General features: G+C 41.6%; 2 protein-coding genes across 7 annotated transcripts in view; one reads left to right on the top strand and one right to left on the bottom strand.

Annotated features, from left to right (window-relative positions):
- Positions 1 to 2,414, top strand: part of LOC121179270 (transcription factor SOX-13-like) — a 41,579-nt gene extending 39,165 nt beyond the window's left edge. For all 3 annotated transcript variants that reach the window (XM_041034014.1, XM_041034012.1, XM_041034013.1), the window contains exon 14: positions 888 to 2,414. In XM_041034014.1, the coding sequence (XP_040889948.1) occupies positions 888 to 1,185 (298 nt within the window). In that variant the 3' untranslated portion in view covers positions 1,186 to 2,414. The remainder of the gene's footprint in view (positions 1 to 887) is intronic.
- Positions 2,415 to 4,940: 2,526 nt separating this feature from the next.
- Positions 4,941 to 23,382, bottom strand: etnk2 (ethanolamine kinase 2). Of its 4 annotated transcripts, none has more exons than XR_005893866.1 (10): positions 23,030 to 23,382; positions 17,293 to 17,430; positions 17,058 to 17,179; positions 16,289 to 16,429; positions 13,413 to 13,555; positions 12,805 to 12,888; positions 12,554 to 12,714; positions 12,375 to 12,448; positions 10,723 to 10,850; positions 4,941 to 6,302 (listed from the first exon to the last, which is right to left on the bottom strand). XR_005893866.1 is itself a non-coding variant. In XM_041034266.1 (10 exons), the coding sequence occupies exons 1-9, from the start codon at positions 23,174 to 23,176 to the stop codon at positions 10,778 to 10,780; spliced, it is 1,083 nt and encodes a 360-aa protein (XP_040890200.1). In that variant the 5' UTR covers positions 23,177 to 23,382; the 3' UTR covers positions 4,941 to 6,302; positions 10,736 to 10,777. The 4 variants fall into 4 exon arrangements, 2 of the variants coding, with proteins under 2 accessions (XP_040890200.1, XP_040890199.1); XR_005893867.1 differs by having other exon boundaries at positions 4,941 to 6,276; XM_041034266.1 differs by having other exon boundaries at positions 10,736 to 10,850.
- Between the last annotated feature and the right edge of the window lie 1,891 nt (positions 23,383 to 25,273).

Raw genomic sequence — 25,273 nt, 5'->3', positions numbered from 1 at the left:
CACTCAATTAACAAGAGTTGGCTCTGCACCTCCACACATCGTAGACAATGCCTGCAGCTCCCAGAGCTTTTTTTTTTTTTTTTTTTTTTTATTCTTGAAGACCGAAACAAAAGTGGAGTATTGATACTGCAGCTGGGCTGTTTTCAGTCTGTCCTCGGCGATGAATAGCATCCCTCGCCATTGTTCCCTCCAACTCCTCCAACTAGTTAAGCTGGAGGAGTTGGAGGTTGGAACTGTTAACAGTGGTTGGTTCTGCCTCACAAACGTTTTCTCAGCACATCTGTTCCCTCTTTTATCACTTTCTTGAGATATAAAATGTCAAAATCAGAATCTCTCAAAATAATTTTTTTTGAGATTTCCAGAGATATTGTTAGTATTTCCTGCATTACTACATGACTTTATACGTTACACAATGGTCTGAAACACAGGGAAATGTACAAAGTGACCACCTGTGTAGTGGGAATCAGTGCTAATGTTGGGAAGCTAGGCTAACTGTTATTTAAATACACTGAAAAGCAGGGCTCCTCCAGATTGATTTCAGCTTTGCTTCTGAGCAGAAATGCTGTGTCTGTCATAGAATTTATAATAAAATAACCATGACCCTTAGTCATGTTGCTATGGAGAAGCCAGTCAGTGATGCAAATTCAAAACACTCAATTTGTCAACGAAACACTGCGCCATAGTTGCTGAATTCATCCAAAACTGACCTAGAACCCAGAAGATTAAAGCTGCCAGCGCAGTAAACAACACAGTAATCTTTAGCTTCCACCCTCCATTAGCAGCGAATGGGAAAGAATTTAAAGCTCAGTGACGGGTTTCTTGCTGAAATGCATTGCAGCTAAACTTTGCTAAGCTGATTCAGTCTGTTATTCTACGTGTCTTTTCAGTCAAACAGAGCCTCAGCAGATGCACTTCTCCCACAGCGATGGCCAGTACCCAGGCAGCGCTGGCTCGGTCACCGTGGCGACCATGCCCTTTCACCCAGCCTTGCTGGAGCATTACCTGCCACAGGTACCGCCAGCCCCACGTCGAGCAGAGGGCCACGCCACGCCCACTTCCCTACCCAGAGAGAGAGAGAGGGAACGAGAGAGGGAACGAGAAAGGGAGAGGCCTCCGTACAGCGAAGAAGAGGAAAGCGACGGGGGAGAAAGGAGTGAGGGGGAACTGGTGCTCCTGACAGACTGAAGGGGGGGGGGGGGGGTGAGTTTGAAAAAAAAAAAAAAAAGGAAAATGGAGGCGAGGGATGGGAGGGGCTGCGAGGATAGCTGCGAAGGAAGGGGTGCTGTTGACTGACAGTCAGAGAGGAAGAATGGAGGATGAACTAGGGAAAACAGGGAGCGACTGAGTTGTCATTGAACGAGAAAATTGCTCCTCAGCAAGGAAATGTCACACTCGTTCCCTTGTTAGTTTGCAGTCTCCAGTGAAACCCTGCCCTGCACATAAAGACAAACTCTTACTCTTTTCCCTTCACAGACATCATCTCATCTGCTGCTTTGTGTTAGAAGACAGAAGTTGGAAGTTTTACTGACACAAGGTTTATCATTTAATCTCTTAGGCTGTTTATTTCCCTCCTGTGTTGACTTTTGGCAAATCAAATGGCCAAGAGGGACTAGACTGGAGGAAAGTGTAAACGGAGCCATAAAAAAAGTTCAGTAGAATCCCTGTTTTCACCTGGTGAACAGCTGAGTAATGTTTCTGTGGCTGGAGCAACAGGCCTGTGATGAAGCTTTATGTTATCTGTGTGTCAGTATTGCCCCCTGCTGGTAAAGATTGGTTATTGCCTAGTGAAGACACACAGGGGCAGTGTAGTGTATCTTCTATCTTTTGATAAAATGTTATATCTAACCCATGTAACCTGTGGTTCAGACTGTCTGGGTTTGGAGCCAGTGAGCAGGCATTAGTGAAACTGGGCAGATTATAACATAGAATTGATCTTGAGGAAAGACTGAGGAAAGAAGTGTAGTGTATTTTCACTGTATTTTTTTTTTATAAACACTGTCTTTTAGTCCCTAGAACGGTTCAAGCTTCAAACACACTGGATCCTACACTTCCCATAATGTAACCTGACACCCAGGCTATAAAACAGGTTTTCTGTTAGAAATTTGTGATCCCAAAACAAGATAACCTGGCATCAAAGAGATTATTTTTGTGATCCTGACAGATCCAAACATTAAACAACTGTACTCACAGCCTGAATAGTCCTCCTCATCACAAAAACAATGTGTCCAGTTGCTGGAGTGCCTGTTTAATAAATGAAATTGAATTAGAATCACATCACAGCAGCACACTGTTCACTTTTAAGCTGATACAATATGTTTTAAAATCAGGTCTCTCAAAAAAAAAACTCGGCTGTTATCAGTCATTGCTCCATGTAAAAGGAGTGAGAGAATTAAACAGATCGGTGTTGTAGTTAAGGGATCTCTCACTGCACCTGATGCTTTTCAGTCCAATACCAGTGAAACACCTGTTGTGACTCAGACAGTATATCAACAATCAAACCCTCCTGACCCTCGCCCTCCCACATCACACTGTTCAGTTGAGCTGTGCTGTGTTATGCTGTATTTGTGTGTCTATCAGTTCCCTCTTCACAGCATGGTGGGTTGACCTCAGCCTTACCTATTTTTTATACCTCTGTGTTTGCTTCTTTGAGTGTTTATTGATTGTCGTGTTGAGGACCTCCTATCTGTGTAGTCAAATGTCTGCTGTTTTTTTTTCTCCTTTTGAGATTCAGCCTCCCGCACCACTTCAGGAAATATCCGAATAAAACATAGCTTGTTTTGTTTGTTTTTTTGTTTTTTTTCTTTTTAATCTTGAAAAACTACTTTTTTCAGGAATGGTCATTTTCTTGGTACTAGTGCATCGGGCCTTGTTCCATTATTTTTATTATTGACATTCTGACATTTTTCTCAAATTTCCTGAAGCTGCACTGGAATTAGTTTCAGACTTGAAGACTGAAAGTGAAACTAAATGACATTTTTGCAGTGACAGATCAGTCAGTATGCTAAACAGTTGTCTTCTCATTTCATGTTTGAAATGTTCCTGTTCCACAAACATCTAACAGACAGGCAAATCCGGTATGATGTAACCCCTCTCTCTCTCCCGTGTTGGATTCTAAACTGGAGAAAATGTCAAGTGATGGTTTCAGGCTGCTGATGTGACAGCACTGCCCAAAGTGAAAGGAATACGCTTAGTTTTTCAGAGACTGAACCACTGGTCAACTAATGAGAACACAGACACCTAAACTATCCATCAGGCCTCAGTACGTCATTGGCTACGGTGCTGCATGTTAATAATTTAACTTTCTGAGTTATATTATGATCTATGTAAGCATAGATGTATATTTGTATACTATGTTCCTTGATTGTAAGGTGGTAATCACAGATGGGTGCAATTAATCTTTACTGGATGAAAAGCACAGTTGGAACAGTTGGAGCTGTACCAGCTTATATGTTTGGACAGACATGTTGATTTGTCTCATCCTGCAAACTGTTTATGAAAATTCACCTGACTTTTCAAGTAAGAATACCACCTCAAGATTTTATTTGGTTTGTCTTCAAATCCTTAGCTCCAACACTTAAACACAGTAAGCACACACTGTGTTTAAGTGCCTGTAAGCTGACTTCAAATGTTGTAGCTTACTTTGTAGTTTTATGTCACAAATTGGTACAGTTTAAGCAGCATGTAAAACAAAAAATGAATAACTAGCTAATTTGCCTCTTTCCAAGTGAAGTTCTGGAGTTTTGGCAAACTGTGCCTCCCAGAATCCCTCAGCTCAATATGTGCCAGCATCAGGTAAAAATACTGCCAGAAATAAACCTGCTACATTCTCCTCAGTATGTTAGCCCGTCAGTCATCTGTGGCTAACACAGCTGTGTCCATGGGCAGTCTTGGTGTCCTTGTTCTTATCCCTCAATCAGCATGTTGACCAGTGGGACAACTCAACAAAAACTAAATAACACTGGGGTCAGTCCACCTTCAGCTAACTTCAGGGTTGACAAATCAAAATGGCGGGAAAAGACTAATTTCAGACCTCGGGGTTGGGGCTGTGTGGAGTAAAGATGCTGGCTTTTGTGTACAGAGATGGATATCAGAGGAAAACGTTTATCTTATTTCGGTGGAGACATGCTGAGTCTCCTGTCGTCACCCCTGCTGATGTAAATATAGAAAGAGACTATTTTGTTTATAAGAGCTTGTGTAATTTAAAGGTGTACATTTCTCTATGTTTTCAGAGTTGTGTGTTTTTTTTTTCCTTGAAAGACAATAAATTGGTTGTGTTAATTGTGTTGGGTTTGATTTTTTTTTTTTTTTTTTTTTTTAATAAGTACATGCTTGCGTGTCAGGGTTGTGTGAATCTCTCCCAGCAGGCCCTGGTTGGTTCAGTAATTACTTTGCTCCATCATTCAGGGCTCTCGGAGGACGTTCCCAGGGTAACACACCACCTCAGCTCTTTTTAGCTCTCGCCAACATTTGCACATTATAGCAGCATGACAGCATTTTCTTCCGTTCTGCATTTTTCCCTTATGCACGTCAGCTGATAATAAACTTGAGAAGTGGATATTTTAACAAAAAAACACAGCTGTAACTAATGGCACTAATTAGGGACTGCACCCGATCAGACGTCATTGGTATTGTGTGTGATATCCCACTGGAATGGACACACCTAAGTGGAACACAGCTGTCGTTAGTGTCACTGGTTAAACCTGTGCCTTTCCTGCTGAGAGAGTTCATGAAAAGTCCATGAAAAAGTGGAAGCCGTTTTATAAACTGGTTCAAAGGGCTGTGTGATGAGTTGAAAATACAGTGAAAACACCACAGAGAGACCGAGGTAGTTAGTAATTTCACTACTGAAGAGCAATGATGCATTATTAAAAATCAGAATATATTAATCATAATTTACCCTGGCATTGTATCACAACTTGTAAAACTACCCCAGAGCTGAATCAACGCTTCTCTGAGAGACTCAACAAACCCTGAATATGAGAGACCCCAAAGAGCAGTCCTCACTGTGATGCCACTTTCTAATACGGCACAATTGAAAAAGCTCATGATGGCTTTACTAATGGTAAGTAAATCATCTACCATTTATTTATGGATCAGTTATATAAGAAAAATTTCTGGGTTGCCAGGTTGTGGAAAATTCTCCTCCAGTATGGCACTTTGCTTGTATTTCAAGCTGGCTCTTTAATGCTGTGGGGAGACTTGTCCAACGGACAGTCTGAGCACTCACCTCCCAGAATGCTCTGCAAGAAATCTGGGCCAAAATCCATTTATAAACCTCTTATTAATATGTACCATTGCAGACTTATTGTAGCATAACCATAAACTTAGATACATAGAGTTTGTTGATAAGAGCTGTTTAAATGTCACAACTACTGATTTATCATGAGTTCTAAAAGTATAGTGCTGTAAATGTAAAGAAGCAGTTTATGAATGGATCATGGTCTTGATGTCCTGCAGAGGGTAGGCACCGCACAGCCCATTTTCAGGGCCGCCCTAACGAATTAAAGAGCTTGCTAAAAAGACTGGCACAACAGTCTGGGAACCCTAACCCACATTGTCTATCCCCTGCAAGAGCTACGACTTATATCATTTCATACTTGCTTGCATTTTTGCCAGTGATACAGTTATTTCATCATGTCGTCATGTTTTAAGCTCACTTTTCATGGTGGTGGTGTTGTCACCTCTCACCTTTCAGCCAATCATGTACCGCCTGCCTCTCTGGAGCCAGCTAAACAACTACAACCAGGTGGCCAGTTGGCAGCTATTAGCTAGAGCAAAAACAATGTCAGAGTAATTGTGAATTAAGTATCTAGCAGGTGCTGTACACAAACACAATACTCCTACACAGAAACGAACGCCTCCATTTAATTAATAAAAGCTTAAATAAGCTGCGCATGCTGCTAACTTAGCTGGCTAACCAGATGGGGTGGGATGTGGGCTTGGATGATTCCCTCAGCACCAAGGTGAAGAGTCAACTTCATTATTATCCATCTGGTTTGTTCAGACTTGACTTACATTAGCCTGGCAACAAAAGCAATAAGCCACAACTGTAAAACACTGCTGAAGTCCTGATTGGTTCACAGAAATATGTGACATCACTGATAAAAAGTCTAGTCTATTAAATAAAACAAAGTAATGATATGAGTGTGGGTAGAAAAATGCAGATATGAAGTCAGAGACATTACAAGTTCTGTTCTTTGCATGTTGGAAGTCATCACCATAGTGCGTGTGTTTTGGCAGGATGTCCTCCAACCGAAGTTTTCGCCTTCCTTCCTCCTGTCAGGGCCAAGGCACAGGGTCAGCTGGCACACAGACACAAACAGAGGAGGAAACTTGAGCACCAACAGAACACAAGTCAAATATTGGTAGTTTCATAGATTCCCAGCACTTCTGAGACCAAAGAAGTCCAAAGACATTTTTTTTAATCATTTTATGGAAATATTTACTGACAACTGTTAAATAATTTTTCTTGCCACTCCTACTGAGGTGTGAAGGATCACTGTACAGTAAGCTTTTCACAGTATTTCTTACAGTATTTACATCCTCCATCTCTCTGCTGGCCACCCACACTGACACAGCATCTCCTTTAGCAGTGGATGAGTACATTTACAAAGTCACATCTACAAGCCAAACGCTGGCTCCCTTTAAACAGCGCTCTATGTTTCAAGTCAAAGCATTTACAAAAAGTAAATAGCATACAAAGGGGGGAAAAAAAAATAATCAGTTATCTGTACAGTGTTTCTTAAAATTAAGTTAGTACATTCACACACAAAAATAGGTAATCTCAAAAGAACTGCAATGCAAACTCTCCTAAGCTAACCATTTTGGTATGATTAGAAAATAAAAGAAAATGTGTAAAATGCAAAGTTAGATTCACTCAATAAATAAACCCTGTTTAAAACTGCTTTCGAACACCCTAAAAGGCCTAACGCAAAGAGCGGGAAATCTTTGATGGCCAGCATGGAACAGGAAATTCAGACAGCCTGTCTGGGATGAGAGTCCTCACCACAAAAACAGATAAGATGTATTGGTCTATAAATAGGCAACGTTTTCATGAACTTCATCAAATATTTACACTCATGTCTTGTTTGGCTCATTGTCACCTTATCCACTGTGCAATGGAAACATGACTATGAAAATGATGCATTTAAACTTCTGCAGCTGCTGAGAAAAATAGTTAAACTTTATTGTTTGACTTTTTTTTTGACAGACTTTATAGCTAATTTTAGCTTTTTTTTTTGTTTTAAAAAAAGTTCTAACTAAGAAACTGGTTTGACCTCTCACCTTGGTGCAGTGGTGTAGATGTGTACTCCACGGTATTTAGAACACACACCGGACCGAACCACTTCAGTAACACTAAGTATATTTTGGTGCCAAATGTTTTGGTGGTAACACAGTGGGTAAGGTGACCAATGGGCACGGCTGCTAAAATATCAGCACACGCCTGCATGAGTGCAACCTCAGTTCTGTGTGGAATGTGTTTTTCAGTTCAACCTTTACGTTTAGCTCCAGCCTTTACCATCAGTGTCTGTCTACAGTGATGGATGCCATTTCAGAGGACATTAAATAAACCTGCCCTAACTTTGCTCTTCAAAAATCCCAAACTGTGTCAACAGAGGAGGTCCGCTCGGGGTCAGTGTCCTCGATTAAGTGAATGGAGAAATTCATTCAGTGCTCATGGAGTGCAAATGCCCTTTATATCTAGGTTAAATTCCTACCAGGGTATTAGGATTGTGCGTTCAAGCAGCAAGCTCACTAATTTGGCCTTTGTCTGTAAATCTACTAAGCAGATTACTCCACTATTAGTTCCCTAAAATAAGGGGCTCTTGATTATTCCCAAATTAAAAATGCTCAACTGCTGTCGGTGATTTGAGCTTTTTCAAGACAGTTCCATTGGTCGCTTTTTGCTCCCAAATATGTGCCATCATACGAGTACATCTTCCACTAAACCCTTTTAGTCTCACACAGCCCTAAAACCAGTTATAATTCACATTCACAAGGCTTTAATCATCACTTCTAAGGATGACGTAATCATGATCGCTCTCAAAACGCTTGTGCCAACCATCCTGACTGAAAACCACTGTCACCAGTTAGTCTCTGTCGTACTGTTCAGAAAGGCTGCTGCTCACCTGGGAAATTATTAAGCCTGTCAGTTATATGAGACCTAGGGTGGAGGACAAAGGTCAGAGCTCAGTGTCTCCCCCTGCTGGGTTAATGAGGGGTTAAATATCCATGAATACAAGGAGGAAAGAAGCTGCCAGTGTCTGATTAAAATTTGAAGGCTCTTAAACAACCAATGGCCAGACTGAGGAAAAAAAGGACAATAAGAAATTAATGAGCAAGGGCCATGAAGACCAGCGGTGCTCATTAAAGGGGCACTGTACTCCTGATTTTACACATGAATATCAGCGTGATGGCCAGTGGCTTGTTCCTGTGAATACAGGTGTATCGTGTCTTCTGTGGCTCTGGAGGAGCTTTGTCAAATCTGAGTCTTTTGATAACTGATTAATCATTGTGGTCATTTTTCAGGCAAAGCTAGTGAAGTAAATGCTCATCATTCACCGGCTTCAGGTTTTCCAGTGTGCAGATATGCTGCCCTCATTTGTCATAAATCAACCCCAAAATCATTGTTAACTAAATATTTGGGGTTTTTACCTTTGGTCAAACAAAAATAAAAGAAAGAAGCCTCCTTTTTCGATGCGATTTTCACATTTTTTCCACTATTTTTTTTTTTGACATTTCATTGACTAAACAACCAAAACAATAATCGATAATGGAAATAATCATTAGCTGTAGCAAGTGACATAACTTGCCCCATTTCAGCTTGGGACTGAAGACCACAAACTCACAAGAGTAACCCTGCATTGCAAACTGCGACTGTTAAGTATGAAAGACGTGGGCATATATAGGCCAGAGAAGGTGATGCTGAGTTGCATTACAGGAAATGTTTTTGACTTTTTTCACCTTTGCAGCAGAATTCATCAACACCTGTGAGCAGACTTTGATGTGTAAAATCAGTGGAGCCGCCCTCTAAGGCTTCTAGCTGTCCTGCTGAGAGTACCGAATGAGGACTTAGTCATGGAAATGATCACGTTTCAGATGAGAGAGACTCATATGAAGTCTTTTTCTATTCAAGTAAGAGGTGATCTCATGATGGACACGTAGCCCCAGATAACCCATTCCTGCCTCTTTTTGAAAGCTAGAACTTTACATAACTTACGCAGTGTCAGATTATGTAAGAATATTTGGCTCTGAGTGTGCGATGTGAACGGGAATGGATTAAAGTGTGGGGCTGAGAGCAGTCTCTGATGTTAAGATGGTTAGTGGAACAGGTGTTGCTGCCTTAATATCCACAGACAAAAGGACAGATGAAACAAAACTGGGGTGGGAGGAGATCAAAGATAGTAACATGGGGAGGGAGCACACGCTGGAAAGCATTAGAGGTGCACGGGGGGCGGGGGGATTTTCCAAGAGGTCTGGAAAGTTTAACAGAGCGGTTCACTGTAACCATAAAAGTCAAGAAGGTGGAAAAACGGTTTGAGGACAGAAACACACACAGAGTTTAGAGTGACATTTAAACAGGTCCCCTTCTTTCTCCCTTTTTTTTTTTTTTAACCCTAATCTCCCCTCTTCCTTCAGATCCACTTCTCATTTTGACATAAAGCAACACGTACTAAAGCAACCCAAACTGAAGAGTTGTTGACCTGAGATGTTAAATAATCCACAATGTCTCCACATAAATAAATACATGCACATTTACCTACTCTCTATCACTGATTGCTATAACACAATAGTGAATCAACCTGCAGCCAGTCCATGAAAAGCTTTTCCGCTTTGCCGTTCCACACACTTGGTGTCTGGCAGGTCCTTCCAGGGGAGGAGTCCACTCGCACACAGAAAAGTATGTTTCATATTTCAGCAGCAGCAGTTAGCTTGGAAATAACTAGAGGAGGAACCGACAGAAGCTCAAACTGCATCAATCTGAGGAGAGACGACGACGCAGTGCCGCCCACAGCATCTGATGAACAGGTGATCTCTGGGAAGTACAGTGCAGAAACACCGCAGCTACAAGTACTTAGCACCAAATATGGAGAAATAAGAGGAAGGATCACATAGGTTAGAACTCTGTTAAAATATCTTCAGACAGAAGGAGGAATGGTCTCATCACACGCCACATGCAAAATGTGAGGAATCCCAGGTGAAACACCTCAGTGGTCAGTTTCTAACTGTAATGAGGCCGTGGCATTGACCCGTAGAGACAATGCACAGAGAACAGGACAAACTATCTGTCAGTGTCAGCATCGAAAAACCTCCTTAACGGTCTTATCCCTCTTTTGACCTTCATTACCAGCGTTACGGAACATTTTGGCGCCAGTGTGACAGACAGTAAAGCAGGTTTTAAGACAGCGAACTCTAACCAAACTCAGACTGCTGTGCTCGTTACGAACCGGTTCAGCTGCAGAGGGAAAGCAAGACGTCAGGTTTATCGAGATAAATTTAGAACATACACACGAGCATACGCTCACATACACGCACATAGAACTCATGGAAGTTTTATAATTATTGAGCTAGAGATGCGACAGATGTGGAGCTAAGTTTGAAGGAATAAAAGAGTAACTGCACTTGTTGCAGAAGAGGATGCCAGGCAGACCAAGGAGTGGCCCATCAGTAGCTGGCTCACAGAGAAGAGTTCCCACCCTATAGGAAGTCCCAGCATAAAACCTGTTACATCCACCCGCCTGTCTTCTCGCCTCATCCCGTCCTCCTCTGTCTCCTCTCATTCTGGGATCTGCAGGGCCATCACTGCAGGTTTGGTCTTGAAGTACTGGTTGAAACGAAGCACAGCGTACCTGCAACAAACAAGAGGTATATCAAAAGGTATAGCCCACAAATGATCATTAGCTTTATCAGACAAAGGTGAAGTATTGTATTAATACTGTCTACACCATCACCCACACTCTAAGCTGATGTTAGTGAACAGGAAAACCAAACTCATGCACTAACAAATGAGACCAGCTAACCAACACACACCGCAGCACTTCACAAAACTTTCAACAAACTCTGGTCAGGTGAAGATATTTATCTCTGACCACAGTCTGTTTCATTTCAAAGACCTGTGTCCACACAGTGCTGTGGATAACATTAAGTTAAAGCAAACTGTGACACTGAGAATTAGAAACTGATTCTTTGGTAATTAAGAATTGGACAAGTACACAATTCAAACCAACAGCAAGTACAGATGTGTTCACTTCTTAGAAAATATTAGTTTCAGTTCAATTTTTTTTATTTAATATATTTTATTGAATTTTTAGATCAAACACAAAACACAGAACATAAATGATAACAGTGATCGTTGTTATAAGAAAAATAACTAATGCCATCCAGAGTGACATAATAGGAAGTTAAAAAAAAAAAAAAAAAACATTAAACAGTATTGCAGCACCATAAAATACCTTATATAGACAATTCTCACAACATTTACAGTTTAAAAATTATATGTGAATCAGTGAATAGGCAGCTATGGCAATGAGACAAAGACAGTACCCAGGAAGCTGAGTTAGGCAAGTACAGAGGGGTAAAAGGGGCGCCAGTTAACGCTGCAGCACCCCCTGAGAACTAAATCTCTTGTGTCGCCTGGTAAGCGGTCCAGAAAGGGTGCCCACAACTTCTCTAAATACCTCTCCTTCCCCTTTAAAACAGAACTCAGGCTTTCCACTAGTAGAACTTTAAAAATTTCTCCATACCACTGGTTAACAGCTGGAGGTCTGGGTTTGATCCACTGAAAAAGAATACATCTCCTAGCTAACAAAAGGAACAAAAGTCTCTCTTGTTTATTTGTATGTTCTTCCCAAGAATTGAGTTCATTTCCTGTGAGACTTTTCCCCAAAATGTATCAGTTCAATTGTAATATACTGCGTTTCTAAGCAGCAGTAGTCAAATTAGCAGACAGGTCCTTTTTGACAGTCATGCATGCAAAGTAGGTGAGATTCACTTTAGTACTGCCTCTGTCAGCAACATGGGAGTGATTGGGTTGCAGTCTGTGAACCTCCTTCGCTCTACTTCCTGTCTGTGAGCCACTAGGGGAGGCAGTCCTGACCCGTATGTGTTACAGGTGTGTGGGCAGGAAATGTTAAGTGGTGTGGAAGCTCACAAAAGAAATGAGAGACATGCTGGCTTTAGGGTTAGGGTCAGTTTCACTCTTTCATAATGTTCTGTTGAACCCACACTGACAGATTCTTTTCATACACAAACCTATCAGTCATGTAATATTCTACACAGGGGGGGCACCACACACAGCTCTAACTCTTTCTCTCTCTCTTTCACACACACACACACACACACACACATACATATATACAAACACACACACTTACCCGAGGAAGTCAAAATCAATAGAGGAGTATTTGGCCTGGATGAGTGCCCAGAAGCCCCAAAAGAAGTGAGAAGCCTTGAGTAAAAACAAATCAGATATCAGATGAAGTGAAGTAATGTGAGACAGTGGGTGTGAGTGTGTAGAGATGGTGTGTGTGTTTGCCAACATATTCCTCCTCACCAGAGCAAACTTGTTGACCTGTACATAGAGTGTCTCCAGCTCTCGTGGGCTGACCTCCTCCGTTTTCTTGGTGAAGAATTTGTATGCCTGCAGGTACACTTTGAGCCACTCCATCTGCATCTCCCGACTGGGGTACAGCCCATAGTCCAGCTCAGTCATACCTGATCACACATATGTACATACAGCTGTTTAATAAGCCTTACTACATGGATGTAGTATCATATATAGCAGTAGCATCACGTTCAACAAACCTGCAAATTCGTTGAAGTGGTTGCCGATGTCGAAGGCCTGGTAGTTGTAGCTGGAGTATTCGTAGTCTATGAACCGAACGTGGCCTGAAAACACATCACATGTACAGTGTATAAAAGGTGTAGCTGCACAGAAACAGATTCATCTCCACTCCCAGCCAGCCACTGAGAAGACACTGAGGTCTGAGGAGTGTGCAGCCTGTGGCATGTTTAACCCTGGTTAGCAAAAGTGAAACGCAAAAGTGCTAATTCTAAAGACCTTGATCGACCAGTGGTGTTCAGAAGAGTTCACAGTGGCATCCTGTGGCGATAATGGATGTCCTGACAGCTCAGATATCATCAGAGGTGACAGTTTCAGACTACGTCTACACTGCCCCTTTGAGATTTTTTTAAAATGCTATTTTCATGTGAAAACGACTCGTATCCACACCAGAATTTCCGGGTCATTTTAGCAGAGACCTTTTCCCCACAGACAAACCCTGAACAATAGGAAAGGAAAATCTCTTCTTCCTCATCCTCTTTTCACTCTGCAAACAATACAACTGTGCAGCGTGCCGAGTGAAGACAGGAGAGCATGACAACCAAATGGGTGATGCTTTGAGGGCGCTTACCCTCTTTGCTGTTGTGGATGATGTTCTTGCAGAGCAGGTCATTGTGGCAGAGCACCACAGGGGAGCCCAGTGTGGAGAGATGATCCTTCATCCACACCATCTCCTGCTCCAGCACTGCCTTGCTGGGAACCTCCTGCTGGATCCTGGACAGGGAGAACAGAGACAGGGGAAGAGACAGAAAAGGTCAGCTGTTTAACACAGGCTTCGGGTTCTTCTCCTTGACGAGGCTTAACGGCAAACACAACACTGGGGCAAAGGAAAGTAACAGGAATTGTTTTACTAATTGTTATGGGGCAGAACAAACCAGCTTTCATTGTTTTGGTAACATTATTAACTGGGAACATACTGTATGTGATGTGAACACAGCTGAGACCGACATGCACAGGCAGCACACAGGCTCAGTGGGGCACTGCCCAGCTGGCCCCTGGGATCACAGTCACAGAGAAACAAGTTCTCAGTGGATACTAATGGTGCTGCTGAGTGCTCCCGAATCACTATGGATACACTACTGTCTCCTTTTGAAATGACTTTTGAGATCGGACCATAAATATTTGATATGTGATTCATTCTATCGCTGTATGTGCTTGAAACATGGTATTCATGCACCTCCCTGCAGCTCTGTCTATTAAAACATTTGACCTTTTCCATCTGTGTGCATATGAGACAGGCTTACTGGACATACGTGCATCCAGCCAGGGTTCAGCCCAGCTCAGATGACTCACAGTGACTCATTCAGATCAACAGCGAGTGCACCTTTGACCTGTGTCGGTCTGAAAGTGGTATTATTGGCTAGTGGAGAAAGGGTTAAGTCGCTGAGTTTGTGCCTCAGCCAACCAGACCGGCGAGCAGAGCAGAGACCCCTGTGCTAACTGTAATGGGCTTATGGGACTTAATCCACAGTCAGCCTGATAGCAGGAGATGAGAGAAAGCAGGGAGAGAGGCTGGGCAGGTGTGCGCGCGCGCACACACACACACACACACACACACACACACACACACACACACACACACACACACACACACACACACACACACACACACACACACACACACACACACACCCTCTCCTTGGAGATTTCTACCTGGCTCACTGCGTCTCCTTCACCTGCGGCCTCCCCCAGAGTCTCAACTTCTTTGAAAAAGCCTGTTAAACTGTGGGCTTCTATAAAGTCTGCTTCAGACCACAGTGTAACAAGTGTCTGCTTTCCACTACCAGGGCACTCTAGCTGTCTGTGTTACCAAGGAAGAGAGTAAAGTGACCTGATACACAAAGCTAAGCAAACATCTGCTGGTCCACTGCATGCCTCAGACTCCCTAATCCAGTCGGCTATTATTGTTACAGTTATATAAGCCACATGGTGGACTTAATCTAATAGCCATCATATCAGCTGTGACTGGGCAGCTGTCCAGGTTATGAAACGGTCTACCTTTGCCGGCTCCACAGGTCCAGTGCCACGACACAAAGGGAACCACCTTCAGCATGAACTCCTCTAAACTTCTCCTCCTTCCCCTTTTCTAAAGATGACAACACAACTGCATAAAATGCATTTCTCAATACCCAACTCACTGACCTTATGTGTGCGTCAGCCCAGGGGTCAAAAGTTGTTTGAATAAGTTCCAGGAGTCATAAACTCTCTGGCTTTACAATGTTTTTTTGATCAGAAACAGTTTGATTGTCAGCTGATATAGCACTGATTGCTAATGTTCCTTTCATTTATACTGAACCACACTACCACTTTACTTTTTGTTTTCAGCCCATTGAAAAGAGTGCTGTATTTTATGTTTGGCCATATCTAACACTCATACCTCCTCTGAACACCTTTAAATCTAAATATCAAGACTAAGAGTCTACAGCTATGTTAGCAGCTCTGTGAGTCTGTACTAATGTACAGCAATACTATATGAGAAATGTTAATATCAGCATGCTAACATGCTCATAATGATAATGCAGACTGTTTCTTATCAGGTACTGTATTAGCAAAAATACAAGACAGCATTTTTCCTGGAGATCAGGTTTGAAAAGGTGGAGATTGTCTTATATTTGAAGGGTAGATGATTACATGTTGACACCAAGTCAAGTATAAGATTCAGTTTTAGTACTAGGATTCATTCTTCTGGGAACCACAAATGTCTATATAACATTTTGAGCTAATCCATTTGATAGATGTTGAGATATTTTACTGGATACATGATAAAATTTGACCTGCTGTGGTCTTTAAAGGAAAAGTCAGAGGACAACAAAAGTCAGTAAGATTTATTCCTTTGTGAAAATGAATGACTGAACAAAATTTCATGGCAATCCATACAATTGCTGTTGAGATATTTCACTCACATCCAAGGTGGTGGACTAGTTGATTTACATAACTATGTCAGCTAACTACGGCTGGGAGGGAAAAAAAACAATCTTAATAACTTTTACAAAAATTCCCACAATATTCGTGATTCGTGATAGTTTTGAATAAATGTATTTGTTCTGCGTTTGGATCAATTTTTTGCACAATCACTGAATGAGGCTACAGCAGTTGCTGACGTGTAGAGCCAACACAACAGGAAAAAAATAAATGAACACAGACACTAAATACTGTATTTTTTATCTAATACTAGCTAAACAGTTCAGCTGAGCGAGAGTCTGGTCTGATCTGGTAAAAGTGAGGCCACCTTCATGTAAAATCTGCAACATCTCCTGATTTAGCACGACCTCTAATCTGTATGTAACTCATGTGTTAGATAAACTAGCTCTGGTACCTAAAGAACTAAACAGGGTAACTTGTTGTTTGATAAAACTATTTCACTGGCTGTGCTTCATGAGCTATGTGAACCATTATCACAGTGTGTGAAGAGCCACACACAGGAGGGCCAACTAATCCAGATCTCACCTGATGTTGGAGGCTTGCTCGGTGAACTCCGTGGCCACAAGGGAGAAGTATTTTCGCATCTTGATCCAGAGGTTAGGTTTGGGGATGCAGCCATTGTGTGCATGGATGGCATGGATCCGAGCCATCTCCCTGGCTATCAGTCTGAAAGGAGACACACAACCAAAAACATGAATACGGTTTTATCCTCATGACTAGATTTTCAACATGAAATCATTACACTATACAAAATGATTATAAAGAAATCCAAGGATCCAGTGACAGATGGCCCTGCTACAGGATTGAGATACTTCTATCTACGAGGTCAGATCAGGGCAAGTATCTACTGCAGATTTCTGGAAAGGAGTCAAATAAAACAACTGTATGCATCACGTAACACACATGGAGCTGACAGAGAGTGCCGTGTGTTACAAAAACACCAAGGTCAGTGTGCGTTACCAGATAAAGTATTAGTATAGACTGCTTTGGGCACATTGCTGTAGTAATACAGTGGCATGAGCAACTCCTTTGCATAAACGTGTCATTGGTGTCAGACTTTATTCGTTTCATATCACATCATTTGCATGTGACTGGCGTGTGTCGTATGCTACATTTGCCTCTTTCCTGCACAGTGTCGAGGCATCTCCGCTGTGTGAAACAGTTTGTGTCAAAGCTTCTATGTAGAAAGACGAAACCGCAAAGGATTCTGAACACAAAGCTGCCTACAACTGTTTCACAACTGTACCACCTCCGGTACATTACGAGCACTAACACGGTTCTACCATGTCCACACCTGAGCAGGGAAGGATCCCTGACATCCTGCGTCCCAAGAGCATCCCCCTGCATGAACTCATAGCAGATGCCGTTCTGAAAGGTGCAGTAGAGGCGGGGAGCACAACCATTTGCATGTAGCACCTAAAGGAGAATCACAAAGACACACAGCACGTAGCAATTAGGTGGAACAAACAAATCTGTGGCACTTCAGAAGAGAGCACACACCCATTAGACTCTGTTTGTTTTTACACTACCTGAAAGCTTTTGAGCTCATTGTCTCTGTCCACAATCAGCTCCGTCTTGTTTCCGTATACTCGGACCAGCACTACGTCTTCTGGACTGTCCTCCACGTAGCAGCCCACCAGCTTGTTGGTGGTTCCATCAGTGAAGAGCTGAGAGCAGATGAAAATAAGTCATTTAACTGATCACAGACATACAGAGGAATAGCCTTAACCTCGGACTGTACAGCACACAGAATACAGAATCTAAATGTTCTCTACAGTCCTTTCACAAAGCTATCAGTGTTCCTTGGGTCAGGATCAACAGTCCAGACTCCAGGCAGCTCTGACCTGCATGAGGTAAATGTATCATAGAAAAACATTCTTAACTCAATCCAGTGTTTCCCACAGGTTGAGAAGGTACTTGCTATGGAGAGTGGCACAGCATGTGACCATTGTACGTGCAGAGACTCCTGCAGTTTGGAGGAGGAGTGTGTGACCCCGGTTATTTTCTGTAGATACAATCCACAGATTCCCTCTAAATGTCTCACATGCAGATTATTGGTGGACGCAATAATTTACCGGCTTCTTAAATGCCTCAGGTGCAGGCTATTGGTAGATGCAAGACAGTTAGTAATGTAATTCACGTGCTAGTAGTGAAACATTCAGTCGTAAATCTCATACCATATATGAAGTACAAATTATATATTGATGTTCTATCAATGCTGTTGCTTGTAGGCTGTTGCAGGCTGAACCTGAAGAACATCTCAAAATGTTTACAGTGTGTTAGCTGTGGTCTGACTTATTACACTACTGACACCCGTGAGTAACTCCTCCATTACCGTTACACCCATAGGATGATGAACAGTGGTGTCCATCAACACGACACTCAAAAATCAGCCAAATTTAGACCTCTATTACTTTATTCAGAGAGTTTTGCTTGTACCCGTTCTGTTCTGTTCATGAACAAGTTTAATAATAAAACTGTTGCCAAGAGTAAAAACAAGAACTTCACACCACAGACCATCAAATCCTGAAACATTATAGAGGCACTGAGGGAAGCCAGGTCAACATATGACATTAACATCTAAGACAAATAACAGTTGCTGTCTCAGTATATTGACAAGCAATAGTGATTATGAATATTGATTTCCATTAAGTTTATTTTAGTTATTTATTTCATTTTGGTTGGTCTCCTGTTGAGAAAGGCATGACTCACGTGTTACGCCTAAACCACTGGAGAATTTTGCTCATCCTTATGAGAAAAGAGAAAACTGGAAGAAGTGGCAAGTTCTCTAAAATAAATCATATGTGCTGCTTAAAAAATGACTCGTGTTTGTACAAGTGATCTTGCATGAGCCAAAATGACTCTTCTGCAGGGCTGTTTTGCAGTTACATCAACAAGTTGGGCCCAACACCCCCTCTAAAGTAAAGAGAATGCAAAAAAGTCCTCTGTGTCTGAAGCTGGGCCCTAGATATCTGAATGGCAGCATCACTCCAGTGGAAACCAGTGGGCCAGTCCATCCCACTGCAGCAAACACAATAACAACATACACATCTCCCCCGGCCCAGACGCTCACTCACACATATCTGGCATTCCACACGTGGCTGACCACAAAGATGGGCGCACAGGCATCCCTGTTATGACAGTACATACACAAGCATACACGCCTTTGCTACCACATGACTGATCCCTTCTACCCGCCACACAATACGCCGCTAAGACCGGTGATCAATACATCGACAGACAGCGATAAGCTTGGACCCAGACAGAGGTAAACATTCATCCATATACTGCCTGACGTTTCATTTTTTTTTTCTCCATCAATGAGTCTACGTTCGATGGCGTGACTGCACGGCCTGAAACTGGCTTCTTTTGGCAGAGGTGAATCGCTCTGTCTTCAGCATGAGAAAGCTGTAAGAGGAGACTGCTGCTCTGTTGCTATTGGCACAATCTGCTGTTTTCAGGAACTCAGTGTGTGTGTGTGAGATGTTTGGAAATGGACAGTGTGTATTTACAGTAAAAGTCTTCCTGTCCAGGTGGTGGGACTAAGCAGGTGTTTCTGTCAACAGTGCTGCCCTGCTGCTCTTTGCCACGTTTAGCACTTCCTGCTCTCATCAAAACAATGGTCCTGCTGCTCCTGAACATCCTTCCCAACTCAACCAAAATAACCAACAGTTTTTTGGGTTTTTTTTTTTTTTTCCTAATCTCACATTTTCCTCCATCCATCATCTGCTGTGACTCGGTTCATGAATACATTGCCTGTCATGCAGCAGTACCATGCCGTACAAGGACAAAAGCATCCGGTGGGACAAAGCCTGTTTGGGTGATGGTCATTGAGAAAAGCACTGCTGGTCTGGCCTTTAGCGAGCGAGGTAAACACTGTCACCATCTGAGCTGCAGGTGTGTGAGTGGCTGGGGTATCAGATCCAGAGAGATTAGCCAGCAGGATGTAAACACATGGTTGCTGTAGCTGAGTTCAAACCATGGCACCATGAGAGTCACAGCAGTAAATGGTGTCCCTTCATAGACTTTGACCCGGCAATGACACATCAGTTACTTGATCCTTTTACAAGGAATCAATTATGCATTTTCCTTTCCCTGACAAGCTGAGCCTCTAAAATGGATTGCTCTACAACACACTCGTGTGCTGTGGACAGGGTGTTTTTGTTGTTCTAATAAAGCGAACTCTCAAGCACATTGCGTCATATCAATTTCAGGAGTCGGGGCTTCCCAATTAAACCTTTATTCATATTATATAATTAATTTAAGCCCATCAACTGAATTACCGAACCACCAAACTTCAGTATTTAAAACAAGTAGCTCGTGAAAAATAAGGTGTGCTGGAGTTAGTGGGATACATCGGCTATTTCAATTTGTAAGTTAGTCAATACTGAATATCTTCTGATCCCACTATTAAAAGATCAGGATCAGGATCAGGGACCAAAAGGCTTGACCAGAACATCCTAACACTATGGCAGATGTATGTAAGACTACATAAAAATACTTAAAACCGAAAATTTAATGTCTGTGACACTTTTTAACCTTGTCTGCTTCCTGAAGTTGTTCTTTTTTTCCCCTCTATTGTTCACACAAGTTCATTTTCTAGAAAAAAATGTAAGAGATTTCTTACATTAAATAGCTGACTCAATCTCGATGAAGGTTTTACAGAGCGTGGAAACCTCAGAGACAATGAATGACAGAAAAAGGACAGAAAGAGGTTTAGACAAACTTGTATTTCTAGAAATATTTGGATGTTGTCAATAACCGAAGCCAAACCAAAAACAGAATGAACCATGTTCTACCACTGAACATTACAACAAACAAAACAATTACAACATATTCGTACAACAAAACCCTCAAATCTCATTCTGTTGAGTTTTAATTACAATTTGCTTCAAATTTGGGGAAATGTTACATATGATCATATCATCACCATACAACATCACTAGCTGTCTATATATATACACTGATTTATTACCCAGCCCTATACAAACCCTGTTAATGTCAATGAGCTCAAGTCACATAAAGAAATTCAAACTAGAAAACATAGTTTGCAAATATGGGCAGTGTGACTGTTTTCATCCTGTAAGCTCATTTGGAAATAACTCACATACGCAAATAAGGAAGCCACTTTATCTGTACTGTAGTCTATTTAAGACGGCTGCCATACTTTCAAAATGCACATTTAATGGAAATGGACTGATGATTTTATTGATCTTTAATATTACACTGGCAAAGTAAAATGTTCAACAGAAGTGGTGAAGGCTACAGAGAGCAGAGTGCTAACAATGGGCTAATATGCGATCATGAAAAGAACAGGAAGTACTTTAGAAAGCGTTTTGGATCAGTGAACAGGAGATGTAACTTCTCTACATTTCATTTATTTCCTGCTTTAATATAGAAGTTTGTTGGATTTCAGTTTTTTTCTTTCATAAATTCTGAAAATAATCAGTAGTTGCAGTCCTGCTTTTGTGCAAAGTAATTCAAGCTGCAGTTTATATATGAAAGGATCCATAAAAATTCAGTTTATCAAAATGTTTCATTATTATCATCAGCAGCAGTTAAACTTTCTATGTCCATGACCCCAAACAGATTAGACTACAAACTTCATCCAGCACAATTTCAAAGACATGCGTGCTGTAACTATATAATGCGTCAGAGTATTTTACCAGTGTGCAGTGATAGCTGAGTGTGTCACTGATCTCCCTGACTTCCAAGATAAAGCTCCATCCCACAGATGGAGCTTTCATTTTTCACATGAAGTGGATTTATGGCTCACTTTGACAGCAGGACTGGTTTTACAGTACATCTTTTATCCCCAACCAAGCAAGAGATGAGTTCCCCAAATGACCTTTGGAGGCAATTTGCTGTGACAACAAACACAGACTCTACTAGGAAGTACCGTTTCTATTATTTCCCTCTTGACTGTCTGGTTTCTGCTCCTCTTGCTGTGAATTCATGAATAATACAACATCTTCCATCTAAATTAGAAAGTTTTAAACTTTATACCTTCACGTGAAACAACTAGAACAGGTACAGATTTGTGTTTTGTCCCTTATCTTCTTTATGCCATCTGTTTGTGTCTTTCCATTGACTCTATGTGCATTGGTGTCACCTCTATATATCAGTTTTGCAATCTGTAATGAAACTGAACTACACCGTCCACCGTGTCTGTTTTGGGGAACTGGAGTTTGCGGACAACCGGTGTTTGAAGCAAGTTGATCCACCCGAGTTCAGACAATTGCTTTTCATTTTCATGACAACATTCTCATAAAGACACAAATTTAATTTCATAATTTAATAATCTAACTGTAAAACCAAGGGGTTTATTTCTTTGTTTTAGAGAGTGTACTTAAAAATGTTTTTTTTTTTTTTAATTGACTACCAAAACTGTTTTAAGTCCTTTCTTTTTCTTTTTTTTTTAATGTGCATGCATCAAATTTTAAACCCTATACAATATATTACCGGACTGTTACACCCACAACAGGTGTTAATTGTGAACATTTGGTGCAACAAAATCTAAATTTCCATCCTAAAAGGTCTCTCAGTTTGCTTCAGACTATGCAGTGCCCTGACACCCACACAGCAGCTCATGTTTCTATTACCATTAACATTCAGTCACACTGGATTCAGAACATTTCACAAGAGAGAGCAGTACGTGATATGAAAATAAAATAAAACATGGTTTTATTTTATTTAACCAGATATTAAACAGCCTTCATAAGGTGTGCCTGCTTCCTTGAGCAATTAGCAATCATCACGTTTCTCAACCAAACTGACCATCACGTCAGCACCAGCTGGTCACTGATACTGATTAGATGACAGCATGACTTGGCTTTCATGCTATATTTAATGCTTCATGTTGTGTACTTTGGACAAATAAAGCTGTCTGAAAACGGAATGACATTAGCTCAAGTATATAACATTTTCCTAGTGGCTTTTTGTGGTAATTTACTTACTGCGGTAATTTACTTAGCTTAGTTAGAGTTCAAACTGAGAGCGTCTTGCTAGCTAGGCTAACGTTATTGTATTATTTTACTATCAAGACGGTTAAAAACCAAACCATAATACGTCTTCATTCATAAATTAGGAGGAGGATGTGGCCGTGTGGCGGTGTGTCGTTTATTAAAAGAAATGAAACCACCCCAGTCGTTAATGTTTCCTCGGCCCTCCTCCCGGCCGGCTGACACTGCTTGGTGATGCTGCAGAGCTGTCAGTCTTAGCCTAGCCTAGCATACGCTACATAGCTAGCACAGCGGCTATCGGTACCTTGGTCTTGACATGGCTGGTGTCCCACGCCGGTCTCAGCTCTTTAATGAGCTTCATCGCCCCCTCCGTTACGTTGTGTTCGTCCACGAAAATGGGAATTTTTCTGATAACCGGCGACCCGACGGGCACATGTATCTGCGTCTCCATGCTGCAGTCGTTTAACTGAAACGTTAATCTCCGAGCCCTTCACGGATATTTCTAGAAATTGCAACATACAAGTGTTGCTTGGTTTATAAGTAGCTAAATGTTGGTGTATTCTTTTGTGAATGACTGAAGTTTTGTTTGATAGCTGTTGCAATAATGAGTGAGAAGCTGTGAAGATGAGCGATGAAACTGCCGGCTAGGGATGCTCGTCGCCGGTTTTCTTGGGAGCAGTCAGCCAACTGTACCATTTCCTCCTACTTGGCTCCGCCCGCCCGAGATCATCCGATTGTACCGCGGGCTGAGACGTACCACAGCCGAGCACGCCCATTTTTCACCCCGAGTGTCTCCGAGTGGAATCCGAGTTCAGCCGAAGAAAAAATGTGTTGGCTCATATTATTACATTAGTTAGACAAGGTTCAGCTCTTATTTAAGCTGTGGCAAACTGGCAGGTAACACTGACAGAATAGAGTCTAATCTACTGAATAACTGTACTTCTGTACTTGTCCCTGTTTTTTGGAGATTAACAACTGCAGATTGAAGGTGTGTCGTTTAGGCTTCTGAGGGGTGCTGTAATATAGTTATATGCAAGAAAATGCAAGGGATAGGTTTGGTTCCAAGCAGTAAAATGGCCACCACTCAGTTTATTTTATTTTATTAGTTCTTCTTTTTTTCTGTTTCATATAACTGTAAACTGAACACCTTCAAGTTTTTGAATGTTGGTTGGACAAAACAAGACATACCATATGAAGGTGTCACCTTTGACCTTTGAACTTGTGATGGAGATTTTTCACTGTTTTCTGTCTTGTTTTATCCAACCAGCACCCCCAAACTCTAAAGATATTAAGTCTACAACTACAAAAAAACCATGGAAATACTCACCCTGAAGATGGAGTCAGGGTATTTTGGCTTTTTTTCTGTTGGCATCAAATGGATTGATTATCTAAACAATTGCAATTTAATGTTCTATGTACTAATCAATTAATCAAGTAATCATTGCAGCTCTAGTAGGCAACAGATCACATGTATCTATAACAATACATGTATCATGTAACATGTATCACAAAACAACAAATACCACATCGGAAAAAGTGTTATTCAGTTCCAGGGAGTGCAAGCCACATCTGACATATTTCCCAGAACCAGCATAAACATTACTCCACCCATTATCAGTTTTCATGAACTGCCACTTTAAACTAGACACAGGAAAAACTGAGTGCACCACACAGAGAACATGATCTGCAACAACCGACACTACGGCACTACCAACTCCCAGCCAAGTGGTGGCAGTATAGTAATAAAAAATGTATGTATGTGGCGCAGACTTGGAGAAATGTTGTATGAATAACATTCAGTTATTTTACAGGTGTGTTTTACATATCAGTCTGACTCTCTCTGTCTCCTGTTACTGTAACTTTTGCTTGAGAAATTTCCTAATGCTGTCGTGTCTGAAAAAGATTCACTTCAGACAAAAGGTCCCTGGTTTTGTTACAGAGAACAGCTCAGGTCCTCCCTCTTTAGTCAGGTGAGACGTAGCTGAGATGATGCAGGTTCTAATCTGAAAAGCCACTCTGAAGCATTCTCATAACTCCATATGGATGTGGTAAAGCTGGAATATAAATAACCCCCCCCAAAGAAAACCGAGGGGTCCCCAATGCTTTGTACAAATCTCAGACATCTGAAACAAGACAATATATTGTGTCACATTGTGATCTTGGAATTACAGTGTGTTTTATCTGCCTCTTTATGTACACAATCTTGGGTTACATAAAAAAAAAAACATTCAAATAAAGAAAGATACCAAGGGCACAATCATTTTGCTGGTATCATTTTTACTGTTCACTGTTTGAGAACCTCTCTCCATGCAGACAAAACCTACCTGCTCATGAGTGCTGTGACTCCTCTAACTCATCCTGGCCTCCATCATGACCCTGCTGTCGGTCACTCACAAGTCTCACAAGAGCCAAACAACCACAGACTTCTGGCATCATTAAATCTACTCAGAGTTGTTGCCGGTAATGCTGGAGGCAACCGCTCCACATCAGTGGTGTGTATGTGTTCTGTGCACTAAGATAGAGAATACATAAACAAGACCACAGGAAG

The sequence above is a fragment of the Toxotes jaculatrix genome, chromosome 3 (assembly GCF_017976425.1).
Source record: "Toxotes jaculatrix isolate fToxJac2 chromosome 3, fToxJac2.pri, whole genome shotgun sequence".
Taxonomy (NCBI): domain Eukaryota; kingdom Metazoa; phylum Chordata; class Actinopteri; family Toxotidae; genus Toxotes; species Toxotes jaculatrix.
This window is presented reverse-complemented; position numbering and strand designations above follow the sequence as displayed.